Here is a 14,373-nt window from a genome sequence, read left to right as displayed (position 1 = left end):
ATAAATAAATAAATAAATTGAAGTCCCAGACAAATGTCTTCTGTCCCCATGCCAAATGCTAGGGTCATAAATTTTTATCTGATCAAGACTCGCAGAAGAACAGAGCCCCTCTGGTTGATTATTTTTCTTCCCAATTAATTTTGTTTTGAATAAAATGGTGGCCATGACAAACAGAATGTCTGACACTCTCTTTTAAAAAAGTCTGCCAAGACAATTTAAGCTTCAGGGGCATCTTTTGCTTAATCATGAATAACCGGACATCCTTAAATAACAAAGAAGACAAGTGACTGATGCGGAGGAATTGTATTGTTCGGAATTTATCCACTCACACATTTATCAGTGCTTAGTGGTGTAGTATGCATTAACGGTGCCATTAAGGCCTTAGTAGCTGGGGAAGCCGGTATGGATTTAAGGGTTAGAAAGAGATTGACTCCGTGGGTGCAGTGAAGTGGGTAAATGTAGAGAAATTAATGTTGTATATAATATTGATGTAATGTGTATGGATTTGGTGGCAGTGAGCATGCATTCTGTCGTTGAGGTTGGTTACAGCCTTAATCACCAGGGAGGCCAGTGTAGTTTTACCTTTTTAAAGTGGTGTATGTGGCTGGTTTTAACATGTTTCTGGCCATTTGAGATCTTATTCTGTGCATAATTACAATTGTATTTATACATTTATAAGTGGATCATTCCATGCCAACTCCATGCCTAGACCTCCCAGTTCATGGCATGGAGTTTCTTATGGGGAAAATGTGAAAACTTCTATGAAATTCACGAGACCTTTTAGAAATGAATTACTAGAGTTCTTAAGGCTAGAGGATTTTGAACATTGGGCCCTCTGGGCTAAATTTAATCACTTTTGCAATACTTTGTATATGTATTCTATTCTATTCTCTCCATTTGCTATTCACTGTATTCAGTTGAAATGTGTGTTGCAAATGTGTATTGCACATTGCTGGATGTTTTACAGTAATCTACCCCCCCCCCCCCCCGGCCCCCAATTCACAAAATCTTTCATTTTCAGAAATTATTGGTGCTACACGGGGGGGGGAAAAGGAGTGCCACAGATCTTGTTAAATATAACTTTGGAGCTGAAAAACTTTTAAAAGATATTTTGACTGTAATGGAAATTGGAATAATCCTTCTTTGGAAATGTAAACATTTTAGGCGAAAGTGTTGATTCATTGTTGATTATAGAAATAAATTAAAGCTGTTGCATTATTCCATCATTTAATATTTGGGAAATAGCGCTTCATAATTTTCACTGTCTGTAATACATTTACATTGGGCAGTTTTTTCATAGATTTATATTTGTACTATGTTGACTATTAGGATTTCTCTCCATATGTGGTACTACAGATCACCTACAGTGCTAAAATGCTATTTTGTATGTTTAAATTCTGTTACTAGAAGGTAGGTGACCTGTATCCTAAACTGGGTCATTAAAATGATAGCAATAGAAATCATGTAGCTATTTTAATTTTAACACAGGTTTTTATTGTTACTGCGAAGAAAACAATACAGTTAAATTCTACATTGGTGTATAAACTGTGCTCTAACTACCCAGCTGTCATCATGTGACCTGCTAAAACTAACCTGGCTGTTATCACATGTTCTTCAGAGCACTACTGTGCTATTTTCAGGCTGGATTTCAAGTTTCAAGTTTGGTTTATTTGTCACATACATAGTCATACACAGTATAACTCGCAGTGAAATGGTGGAGAGTGCTCTGTCCAAACAGAGGAAAAGAAAACAGGGGTGCATAGAGAAATATAGATATTCTCTATATGTGAAATATAGATATTCTCTATATGTGAAATTATATATATATATATATATATATATATATATATATATATATATATATATATATATATATATATATATATATATATATATATATATATATATATGCACAAAATATATTAACAATGTATGTACAATATATGTGTATTATGATTATATACACAATGTATGTGTGTATATATGTACACAATCTACAGCATGTACAGATCCATTTCGTATAATAACATATCTACAGTTGTTGTGTAACAAGGTAATTGAATATAAATATATATATATATATATATACAGTTGTTACATTTGTCATGGTATCTGATCGGTTTCCCTAAAAATTTCTTCACTGATGTGATCCAGCATTTTTTGCTGATGTCGGCACTATACCAATACGTGATATTGAATCTGTGCCATCTCTACTTATAAGTAAGTTATTAGTACAGCTAAACAAATTTCTCACATCAGCTAGTAGCATTATGAATCAATAAAGCAAGGCTTGGGCTAATTCTACCTGAAACAGGCTTGGGCTGTTTGCACAATGGATTGCTGCATACCCATAAATATATGAAATCCAAATTTAGTTTCATCATTACAGACTACAAAAAGAGGGAAACTGTCATCAGACAAGCTATACTAAAGGGAAAGTTCATCTTTCAAGTTTGAGTTGGGAACAGACAATGAAATTGAGAAGTGATGCTCTGATTTAACAGATGATGCCAGATTGTATCATGAAGTGTTTTTTTGGTGAAATAAATATATACCTTCTTTTTTTTTTTTCCAATTTACATCACAGTAGTGTTTCTCATCTTAAATACAATTTCAATTTTTAATATTTAGTTTTTCATGTTCCTTTGGATGTGTTTGTGTGTACAGGTTTGAGTTCTGTAACTGAGTGTCACACTGAGGACCAGCCACCATGCTATATGTGTATGACATGCACGGAAAGATTTCCAGAGAACTCCATTATAAAACATCTGACCAGTCGGGATCACCAACATATGTATCTGGTAAATTTAAATACATCTTTATACATTAGACATGATTAAGATTAAAGGTTGCTACTTAACTTGGCAAAAACATCTTCTCTTATGTTTGTGTTGGTTTACATTAGAAATCTATAGACTATGTTTCTCTGCGGGGTAAAAAAAAAGTGGAGGCAAAATGGCTAAGAACTCAAGCCATTATGCTGGAGAGGAGTCAAGGATATGGAGAAGCACAGGTCTTGTTTGTTTTGGTTTTATTTTTACTCGTGTACACTTCATGTAGTAAAAATTTACATTGTTAGGAAATTGTACAGTAAGGGTGAAAATGACAGTGTAGCATACATTTTAAATAAATGAGTGTCTTTTTGTAATATTTCTAATTTGCTTAAAGTTCATTCATGGTGCAATGTTAAATATTTAACACTAGCAGGAATGTGCAGATACGATCATTTGTTTTCTTTTTTTTTTCTGTGCCTTTGCAGGTACTTGATTTGGAGGCCGAAGATTACCATCAGATTCTTAATGCTCCCATTCTAACTGGTGAGTTAAAATACAGCTCATAAGGTTTGACTTAGGTTTGAGTTAAATATAAAACACCAAAAGATTAGCATGTAACAGGTTTTTTGTTTTGTTTTGTTTTGTTTTGTTTTTGTTTTTTTTTCTCCCATGTCTGTGGTGTCTGAAGCTTTGGGAAAACTCAGAGACTCTCTATGTAAACTGATATCAAATGATGACAGAAATATACTGGCAGCTTCTTCAATGAATGATTACAAATGTGACGGGAGTCATGGATCCAAAGGTTCACACCTTTTTATAAATATGGCTCAAATTCTTGCTGTGCATTTATTTGTAGACAGGCTATACAGGTTGCCTAATGCCTATGTGGTGTATTCATTATAGTGCTCAAAGTAATTGAGAGAACTGAAGAAAAGGATACACAAGATCTGCTAAGAGGCATTGTGAAGGCAGAATACTCCAAATCTGATACAGCCCTTACGAAACAGCCCTTACAAAACCTGATAAACCCCTTGCCATTTTCTAAAGATCCCACACAAAGTTCACCTCATTTATGGTCTTACCTCACTAGTCCCACCCGAACAGAGCCGGTTATTGGTTAGTGCTCCTCTTCTTCCTTCACAGCTTGACTAGAATACAAACTAAATATCATTTAATGTTTTTTTGTAATTCATTCTTTATTTTGCTTTCAGGATTGAGCATGATCACTGAGTACCGCACTTCCACTCATCAGAACTCTTTCTTGTGCTCATGCTGCAAAGTAATCCTCTCTACTACAAGTTACATGACCCATCTGATCAATCCCAGGCACCGCTTCAACTACATTGTCAGTGTTGACTGTTAGCTGAGCATATGCATTACAGCCACATATGTTTTGCACAAGAGTGCCTTGGTCTAACTTTGCTACCGTGTATGTGCTAAATTTGAGGGCCATTTTGTATATGTTGTTTCCATAGAAAAATAAGCACTCTAAGCTTGTCGCATCATGGGGAGATAAGATCAAGTTGACTTGCAAAATTGCAGACCTCCGAGAGAAGGCAAAGTTTCTGCAGGACAAGGAAGGCTGGGGATGCATTAAGGTTATCATCTGCTGTGATTCATCTCATGTTAGAGGATTAGTTTGTGGCATATTCTACATTTTCTCTTCCCCCACCCCCCCCTCGTCTCTCTCATCATTTAAAATGTTTTTTGGTTTTTTTTTTCAAAATTTATTTATTTATTTATTTTTTTTAGGTGGTGGAAAAGGAATCTTCAAAAAAGAAGGAGAAGGAGGAAAGAAGTAAGAGTACATAGGAGTACATGTTTTGATGCCAGCCCAAAAGGATTTTTTTCCATTTAAGATTTACCACTACTGACACTTTACTGACACTTTAAAAGTTAAGCTACAGTATCTTCCAGGCCTGGAACCCTCCCCTTAGACAACCCCCCCCCAATGAGCTCAGAAGATAGACAACAGGGGTGTGCATGATTTTCTTTCAGATAAAGCTTGACGTGGAGATTTTATGCATTTCAGGTTATTAAAGGACAAAAACTGCAGCTAATTTATAGATGGGTAACTTGACTAAAAATTACTTTTTACTGTTAGTGAACAAGAACGTGTGGACCAATAACATTATGATTCAGTTTGAAGCCTTATCTAACTAGCTAAATGTGCTGATATAATGTTAGCCCTCTTCACTGTGAAACAAACCTGGTACTTGGTGATCTTATAAAATTATATGACTTGGTTGAATGACACCTTCTCCACATCCCTTAAGGAAAAATGTTTTCACACAGAAATTCAAACACTTTTTTTTTTCCTTTCTTTTCCTTTTCAAGCTAATTACTGCTAATACAATTGTAACACTTTGACTAATGTTACACTCAACTTTTGGTTGCTCAAAAGGAAAAACATTCATGGCTAGGCTCAAGAGGAAATGGTGTACACTCCAAAGATTTAGAATTAGAGAACCTGGACTACACACCACTGCATGCTGTTTCCACTTTATAAATCACAGTCTTCTTAAGTGTGCACAGCTGAATGAGCTGCCTTAACTCATGTGTTGCATAAGTTAATTCCATCAACCCTTCTACTCCACCTTGGTCAGCTCAACTTGTCCTGAGAATCTCCTGTACACTCTGGTTCCCACTCTGGTTCCTATGTCACATAGGCCCTTAACCCATAACCCATCATGTAGTAGTTACCAGTGCCATAGAATGGAAAATATTTTTCCTTGGCATAGCTGAATAAGGAAAATTCAGTTCATGCAACTGACATACCATGAACCTCAAACACAAGTGTTTGCTCTTTCGAATGCAAATCTTTTATGCAAAGCAGGAAGCTAAAATGGGCCTACACCCTAGACTGTTATGTTACAGTCTTGACTGATTCAAATTTGCATACATAAACCCACGTCCTACCCAGGTACAGCCAAAACTCCCACAGTTCTGCAGATATTATGAAGAAAAAATGACAATGGAGAAACGGGCATAGTTGGCATTTATATTTAACAGGGTCCCAGCCAAATTGTTGGTTTGCCCTGCACATTTCACTCCAGACAATTCTCAAACCTTAGACAATATTGGGAAGGCTTCACTCAGCATTTGACACTAAAAAGACAGGCATCACAACCCCAAATGCAACAGTAGCAAGTTATCCATGCCAGCTAGCTAAGTGGTTTTATTCATTTAATATTATTGTCAGTGGAAGCCAGATCAACCAGGGGTGTTGTCGAGACCGAAACCAAGTAGCTAGCTAGTATAGTTAACCTTAGCTACTAGCAAGCTAACTTTATTGTATGATGACCTAGCTAACTAGCTTGTATAAAAAGAAATGCCTTGTAAATAACATATACAAAATATAAATTAAAAAAAGTTCAATCCTTTTATTCTGTAGCTTTTTAAAATTATTATTGATTTTTTTTTTATTTTTTTTTTTTACTTTAATCAACAAGATTCAATTTCAGATAAATTTGTAATTTATATTTCATCAACAAGCCATAACTTAGAAGCTGGCTAACTAGCTAGTTTATTTGCTTAGAGGTATCCAATCTGGCAGACCTTTTACTGGCTAGTATAGCAGTCCCTCACCTGATGCATTCAGACAATTCCAACTGCCTTTTAGAAGCTGAGTGGTTCACTCTATAACAAAATGACTTGCTCTCTATAAATATTGCATATGGCTCTATGCAAGGATCAAAGCTTCTGTAAATATGCACCCAATTTTGTGCCAAGTATTTCTTTTATAAATGCAAGTTTCTACACAGAAGGTTGTGTGTGCACATTCAGACCTAAACATATGAATAATTTATAAATGGCCTCTGGAGCACAGTTGGTCAACTCCAGTTTTAGAATTTATATTAGGCCTGTTCTTTCAGCCCTTGATATTTCTGTCTTTTCATGATCCTTGTTCCTGATGTTGCCATCGCTTACGTTTGCTAAATCTATCACTACTCTGTCCAGTTGGGTATCCATTACCATTTTTATCATTTCTGTATCTGGAAGTCCCACAGGATCTTAGCTAGGTCGTTCTCCACTACCCTTTAGGCGGTATCCCATTTTGACCATAGATCTTCCAACCTATACTCGGCACAAATGTAAATTATGCCAACCACTTGGTTTTGGAGTTCCATGTGCACTCTGCCTGCTAGCATTTTGCATCGTGGTGTTGTGTGCTGGATTGTCTCAGGGCAACTTTGCACAGCCTGCATCTGGGGTCCTGCCTGGTGTGGAAGATCCCATATTCTGTTGATCTTATATTCAGAGCTTGTTCCTCTATTGCCATAATTAGTGACTCTGCTGTCTTTCAAGCCAGCCTTTTCCAGCCATTGGTAGGATTTCGCCACATCAGCCAATTCCACTATTTACCAGTGGTACATACCATACAGGGGTTTATCTTCCCATGGTAGTTACTGCTCTTCTTCATTTCCATCTCCCTCAGGTTTCTGCTGTCTGAAGTACTCACTAAGCACTCATTACTTGGGGATATCTTTCTGGTGTACTCTTGGATCTTGGTTGTTTCATCCTGGATAGTGGCTCTGACACTCACTAGTCCTTGGCCCTCCTCCTTTCATTTAGTGTACAGTCTCAGAGTGCTGGACATGGGATGAACCCCTCTGTGCATTATGAGGAGTTTCCTTGTTGTCCATGTTGGTGGCTCAGATCTTGTTCTTCCTATTCAGCTGTCTGGATCCACCTGTAGCTGGCTTTGTTTGTGGCCTCTTCAAGTTTGCCATTTGCCTGTGGCATTCCAACGTGCATGGAGCTGTCCTCAACATCTACTATTTTATCTTTTGGTAGTACACTCTCCTCAGTTCTAGCTACCCCTCCTTTCCTTTTAACCATCTGAACACACTAATCCAGTCCGAATGACATTCCGTGCCATTTCTGTATATCCTGGTGAGGTGGATTAGGGAGTCATTATCTAGATCACTTGTCGAATACAGCTTGATGTCATCCATATAGAGGAGGTGCCTGATGGTTGCTCCATTCCATAGCCATTCCATATGACTGATCTTCAATCTCAAGTCAGAAGCTCTGGTGTTGAGCTTGGTTCATGGACTCATTGGGACTTGATCATTCCCACAATATGAACCGTCACCTCTCTGAGATGTTATCGTGGCTCCCCTTTGCTGTATCATTTTGTTTTGTACCTCATCAAGCTCTAGTAGTGACAGCAGTTGTCACTTGTAGATGTTGAAACAAAGAAGGCCACAGATCTCTCCTAACTAGTTTTGTCCACTGGATTTGGAAATATAATTGATACTAAACTAATGAATTAAGTCATAAAGAGAAATGTGTAAATGTTGGAATTATTGGTTATAAGCATTCATCTAGCTGAGTGGTCATCCAGTAAGCTCCTTGAAGATGCTCTATTGCTATTCTTGTTTTGACATTGTGGGTGACTGTTTGTTTGGGTTTTTTTTTTTTTTTCAGAAGCTAAGGAACTAGAGCCCTCTCAAATCACCATGAAATCAGGTAATTACAAAAATGCTTAGAACTACAGAAATCTAATGTGGTTTGGTAATTAATATTGCCATGAGTGTAGACTATACAGAAAGTGTCGTTGGCTGTCCAAAGTTTCTTGATGATAACTAGCACTTGTTTTCAATCAGCATCCACAAAGCAGCAGGACCAAAAGAGGCTAAATCTCACAAAACATCTGAAAAAGAAGAAAAAGACCAAGCCCAGTGCCATGATTGGTTTGTACCTTCAGTGACACTTAAGCTTTATTGGTATAATTTAATTATTATCCACTTCAGATGAATATTAAGAGTGATGGTCTTATCTTTGAATAATAATGGGTAGTACTAGATGCTAGTAATGGACAATTTTGCAGTCATTAATCTAAAATTGTTTTGCAGGATTGAATTTTGTCACATGTGTGAGTCATGGCAAAAAGAAACTGTTGTTTTGTGAACTGTGCTCAGTCAGATGTCATTTGGACCATTTGTGTAGTGTGGCCCATAGGAAAATCTATCTGGTAAGCCATTAAGTAGCATCTTTCAGTATCTTACCCCTTTTCACTCATAATGAGCATAGGTGACTGAATTTGAAACTATTGTGTGTGTTTGAACAGGAACATAAGTATCCTGGATGGACTGCAAATGGTGAAAACGTGGAAAAGAAACTGCATAAGATAGCTTTGCGTTTAGCAGCAGTGGAGAGAACCACAGGGATTGGAATGAAGGTAAAATAATGGTGAGGGGTAACAACCCCAGTGAAATTGAGTGTAATCATGGCAAATGTCTTTATCCCCTGTCTTTACTCCAGAAACTTGATGTCAGTGCCAAGGTGTTTACAGATTTAAGAACTGCGCCACTCTGCACAGGCAAGCACATCATTAATTAAGCATAAAAAAAAGTTTTGTGGATTTGTTTACCTAAGGATTTGTTTTTGACTGTGTTTGCAGCACTTAAGCTTTTTTTTTCTTCACCAGCTCTGTCCAATTTGCAACTGCTGCAGACAAATTCAGATACTAGTTTGATGCTAAGTGCAAGTCCTTCCTCTCTCCAGACCAATCCTGACACAATCTCAGATCATACAAATGGTAACAACAGCCCTTTAAAATTGCATTATCCTGTTGCCTTTTATTTTATCTTGAATGTGGATTTGGGTCATCAACCAAGCTGGCCTTAAATCTTTGTGAGTTTTTCTGTGGGAGGCTCTTGTTCAGAGTGAGATAGATGAAATGTACAAATAAACCACACTGATCCTTTCTGCTGTGTCAACCACCACCACTGGGTTGTTTTCCTTGCTGTGGAGTTGCCGCTGTCAATCATGCAATATCTGACACACAGTTCTGTGCAAACAGCAGCTTTTCTTGGTGCTTTTAACTACTGTTTAATTGTATTACTATCTATTTATATCTTTTTTTTTCTTTTCTTTTTTTTCTTTTTTTTTCCTGACTCTACAATGAAAGTGAGGATTTTTTGCCTCTATTGTGTGTAAATATGCCATAAACTTTAAGTTGTCCTTCAGTTCAGGACTGTTCATAAAATCTTCCACTTCAAATGACCTATGTCACAAAACCTTTTTGTAATTGATACTACTGTTAAAGCTTCAATTGCTATCCATATTTAGCATAAGGCTAATCTATTTGATAGCTAATGCTGATGTACCCTCTACCTCAGTTTCTCCCTCCGTCCCACTACACTCATCACTCACAATGTGCCTCCTTTGCACACACACACATGATCCACCCACTACCATACATTTTTCAAAAACAGAAAGGGTGCAGACTTGTGCAAGTTAAGGGTATACGTACTCAGAATTAAAATGGACAATAAGCTTAGACACATTTTTGTGAAATAGTTAATAGTAATATTACAGTAAATAGTAATAAATTGCCTACATTTCTAATTGACGTATACTTGTGGGCATCATGCAGTTTTCTATAAGTTTAGGGTCCAAACAGTTGGGTTTTTCATGGTAGAGATTAACATGTATGTAAAATATTTTTGCTATATCTTTTGCTATTATTTTCATACTGCATTGTCCTTCATTTGTGAAAGGTTCCTGTTTGTTTTTCAAAATTAGGCAGTATATTTCCTCCTCTTTCAATATTGGGGCCTTCTTGAAAGTTGAAAGGGCTAACACTTTTTTCTTATTCTTGTTTGTATTATTTTCTCTAGATGATGTCCATTCTTATCCCATGTGTCCTGTGGATCCCGCCTCTGTTTCTGCCTCATCCTGTCCCAGTTTATCTTCTCTTTCTATATCTTTACACAATCCCTGTGACCCCTCTTCCCCACTCACACCCACTGCCGACCTTCATGTACCTGATCGTTCATATAGCCCAATTTCGCCTGCTCCACCACCCTCTTACAGTCCAACCTCCTTACCTCTGTCATCTCCCATCCCTGGCCCACCTCCTCTTTCCTCTCAGCCTGAGGCTCCCTTACAGTACCAGTCTGCCCCTCCAGTCCTGTATGCCCCCCCCATCTTTCTTCCACCTGCATGTGCCTGCCAGGACTCACCTCATGTTGGTCTTCCTCATTCAACTACCCCTCCAATTTCTGTAAACCCAACTGCTTCTCTGTCCACCCACTCTGCTGCTTCTCCACTGTTTCACGTTACATCTGATTCTAACTGCACTACTCCAGCTCTCTCAGTCCCTACTGCTTCTGAACTTGAACCACCTCCTGCTCATCACGCCTCTCTCCTGGCAAAACCACAGTCTTCAGGTGCTCAGTGGAAAAGTGGAGACAGATCACAGCTTGGTCAGTGCATCTTCATGTGTTTTGCTGTCCAAACCAGTTTGACCATGTTTGTTTAATACACTGATGTTTGAAAAGAACAGAAATGGTTTGGTATTATGTCACGGTTCTGTCTAAAGTGCCTAGTCCTGAAAAATGCAGATTTCTTATAACCTACTAATAACCTTTTTTGGAGTTTGCTGTTCCTAGTAGTCATTGGAATCCGATGACAATGAGGAAAATGGTTATTGGACCTTTTGGAGCTGGCTTGAATGAGTCATATAGGCCTTCATGTGCAGACCTTTCCGAAATATGCGAGGGTTCTTTACCGGAAATTTATTGGAATTCCTGTCATAAGCAGACAGGTGTGTTCAATATGAGCTGTGATGGGTAAATTCCGATGGATATTAAAAAGAAATTAGTAAGATAATAACAAAAAGAGGATGTCATAATTAAAATATGCTAAACTAAGATTTGAGTATTTGTAGCTGCTTAGCAAGAGGTTATTTAATTGGTTTATGAAAGAAAAGAAAGTGAATTGTTCATTTTGTGCCGAACTTGGCAATTTGATTGCAGATGTGTCGTCCCCATTGGAGAAGACATCATCAGTGCAGATTGAACTGTGTTGGTCGGTTGGAGTGTTCACCTTTAAATAGAGTTTGAGTGATGTGATCCAGTGTTAATGTTGTTCAAATTTTGTGCGTGGTGGTCTAATTTGGAGTTGTTGGATTGCCTGATTTGGTGGAGGCGTTGCTTTGACATAGCTTGCCTTCATATGAGCTGATTGGTTGAATAAATTCTGTTGCGTTGTGGGCTACTTATTTGTTGCTCCCTTTGTTTTCTTGTTCTCAGTGGCTGGTAGATTTGAACAATATCTATGTCTTGTTTTTTTTTCTGTCGAAATCCAGGCCTCAAGGAATTCCGGTTCTCTTCTTCCGTTTCGGTCAGTTTTCGCAGCTCATACCTTGGACCAGACTACTGAGGGTGTCGAGTTTTTTCAGTTATATCTTGGAATAAATGAGGCCTAGCTAGGTCATGCATATTCAATAAGATCTGTTCACAATTGGGGGTGGGAAAGAATTTTGGAGATATAGGAATACATAGGATCCACCACACATCTATTATAAAGACAGTAAAAAAAATGTTTAATTATTCCTTTATTGTTTTAAAAAAATGTCATATTCCTAACCATTTCTGCCTCCTCTTCTTAGAATGAGGGTATAGCAATTATATAATCAGTGTAATAACTTTCTTGGTTTCTAGACGTGACAATCTACTAACTTTAATATATTATGTAATTGGTTCATTTAAGATTGCTGGTAAACACAACTAGGAATGATATCAACAATTTGTTTACAATATGCATGAGGTAAGCAACATACAAATGCGGTGATCTTGGTGAATACTACAAATTAATGATAACAGAATAATGCAACAACAGGTGCTTATAAAATAACAGGAGCAAACAGCACAATTTGGAGATTATATTAATATCACAATACATTACTGGTTGATTATTTGACATCATAGTAGATTAAATGGTAAATTGTTACTTTGTGAATCTGTGGGATGAGAAGTTACTTGCCCTGGTAGGGATTTAAATCTAATGGAATTTATGGACTCAGTCTTTTACAATATAACCAGGATGGTAAGCTTTTCACCTTCCCATCCATCAGTTTATGACCCCTAAGGAGAGGGGGTTGAGGGTTAGAAGCCAGGACATCTTGAAAGCTGGGACATTTATGGCTTGGTTGCTCAATTTCAAGGCAGCAGCCAGTGCTAGGTATGATTTGTGGCCTGGGGGTGGAAGAGAGCCCCTCTTTTGATCAGGTCAGAGTTTCACTATGAATAATATGTAATCTATCTTCACTACATTGTGATCCCGATACATAGTGTCTCTAGTCTCTACATGTAGAGAAAACCCAGAAGTATAAAGTTGTTTCCAGGTATAGCATACTAATCCCAAAGGAGTAACTGTCAAAAAAATGTGTAAGAGATTTAAAAAGAAAGGCATAATGATTATTTGTGGCATGAACACAGGACCAATTCCAAGAACACAGTTCCAAGAGTGAATCTTTCAGTATTCTCAGTCTTGAGTATATCATCTTTATGCTGCTTTTAGTGTAGTATTCTGCAGTATTCAATTACTGGCTGAAATTGAAACTCACGGCCTGTGTATTGAAATTTGCAGAGTGCCGACAGTCTATCCTGGGAGAGGAGAGCAGGCCCCCAGCCATTACACCACCCCACACATACAGCTTTCCAAACCTGCCCACAGGTTTGTGCCATCTCCCCGTTCTGTCCTTTGTATGTTGTGGTGATGCAACTTTTTGCAACCTTGCTAAAATGGCATGCCACTTAAGGACATTTCTTCAAAAATGCTTCATGTGGTGGTGTCCTGACAAATTGTGTTCATGTGTCACAGTGGCAGGACAAAGCATTGTCTCTGCATTTCTTAGTGTTTCAAACACAGAGCCTGTTATAGGTAAGTATATGTCAACCTTCCTCTTAGCACTCTAATGATATATTGTCAAGAAGAATTTTTTGTTTAAACGGGCGGGGTTTGTTTATGTTTGCAGGTCTGTGTAACATATTGGAATGCCGAAAAATCCCTCAGGCGACTTTTTTTCTGTGTCTGAACTGTGCTGAACGTATTAATAGGGTGGATATTTGTGACCATATGACAAGTGAGAGGCACCAGTACCATTCCATTGTGAGTGGGGAGTTTGTAGACTTTTTTGGGTTTTAATTACTGTATTTTCAAGTTTGCATAACTTTTTATATATTTTTAGAGAATTCAGTATCCCGAGATATTCCAGGAATGGCAGTGGAAGACCATCTGTAACCTGATGATTCGAGACTTGGCTGGGAGACTTGCATTGCTGGAGAAACACTTTGATGCTAAGGTAAATTATCTAGACCTGAACAAAGGGTGTATTTTATATAGAAGCCTGTAATTTAACTGAATTAACAAGTGTTTGTGTTGTACAGGTCATCATGTTGAATGAAAAGCAGTATGAGCACCTGTATTCTGCAGACTTTGATAATGGTGAGTGTACCTATATACATAACTCTGAAAAAACGTATTTAGATGACTGCAAAATTCAGTTTCTCTGGTTTTACTATTTATAGGTATGTGAAAATAAATTTTTGTTTTACTGCAAAAATTACTGACATTATAACAAATTTTAAAAAGTCATTTATTTATTTGCAGAAAATGACAACTGTTCAAATTGACAAAGGTCCATGCATCTTTTGGTCATTCTGTTTTCATTTCAGAAACAGAAATGTCAAACTGAAACAAGATCCATTTCAAAATTCAAATATGAGAAATGGAGAAATGTCAGTTTTCATTTTAATTGTTAGAAATGGAAAATAAATTTGAGCTTACATTTGTATTTGTT

At 37.4% G+C, this 14,373-nt stretch overlaps 1 protein-coding gene across 11 annotated transcripts in view; it reads left to right on the top strand.

Annotated features, from left to right (window-relative positions):
• Nucleotides 1-14,373, top strand: part of si:ch211-199g17.2 (uncharacterized) — a 63,947-nt gene that overhangs the window by 34,635 nt on the left and 14,939 nt on the right. For 9 of the 11 annotated variants that reach the window (XM_081700615.1, XM_081700603.1, XM_081700576.1 and 6 more), the window contains 20 exons: nucleotides 2,668-2,801; nucleotides 2,906-3,013; nucleotides 3,260-3,317; nucleotides 3,463-3,576; nucleotides 3,678-3,890; nucleotides 3,986-4,119; nucleotides 4,250-4,372; nucleotides 4,527-4,572; nucleotides 8,208-8,249; nucleotides 8,387-8,473; nucleotides 8,636-8,754; nucleotides 8,851-8,961; nucleotides 9,045-9,102; nucleotides 9,211-9,321; nucleotides 10,406-10,993; nucleotides 13,161-13,247; nucleotides 13,395-13,454; nucleotides 13,549-13,682; nucleotides 13,762-13,875; nucleotides 13,961-14,018. In XM_081700615.1, coding sequence (XP_081556741.1) covers nucleotides 2,668-2,801; nucleotides 2,906-3,013; nucleotides 3,260-3,317; nucleotides 3,463-3,576; nucleotides 3,678-3,890; nucleotides 3,986-4,119; nucleotides 4,250-4,372; nucleotides 4,527-4,572; nucleotides 8,208-8,249; nucleotides 8,387-8,473; nucleotides 8,636-8,754; nucleotides 8,851-8,961; nucleotides 9,045-9,102; nucleotides 9,211-9,321; nucleotides 10,406-10,993; nucleotides 13,161-13,247; nucleotides 13,395-13,454; nucleotides 13,549-13,682; nucleotides 13,762-13,875; nucleotides 13,961-14,018 — 2,499 coding nt within the window. The remainder of the gene's footprint in view (nucleotides 1-2,667; nucleotides 2,802-2,905; nucleotides 3,014-3,259; nucleotides 3,318-3,462; nucleotides 3,577-3,677; nucleotides 3,891-3,985; nucleotides 4,120-4,249; nucleotides 4,373-4,526; nucleotides 4,573-8,207; nucleotides 8,250-8,386; nucleotides 8,474-8,635; nucleotides 8,755-8,850; nucleotides 8,962-9,044; nucleotides 9,103-9,210; nucleotides 9,322-10,405; nucleotides 10,994-13,160; nucleotides 13,248-13,394; nucleotides 13,455-13,548; nucleotides 13,683-13,761; nucleotides 13,876-13,960; nucleotides 14,019-14,373) is intronic. The other 2 variants (XM_081700607.1, XM_081700610.1) reach the window with 2 other exon arrangements.

This window comes from Electrophorus electricus, chromosome 2 (genome assembly GCF_041902795.1).
Source record: "Electrophorus electricus isolate QZ-2024a chromosome 2, ASM4190279v1, whole genome shotgun sequence".
NCBI lineage: Eukaryota > Metazoa > Chordata > Actinopteri > Gymnotiformes > Gymnotidae > Electrophorus > Electrophorus electricus.
Note: the sequence above shows the minus strand (reverse complement) of the source record. Positions and strands in the feature narration are given on the sequence as shown.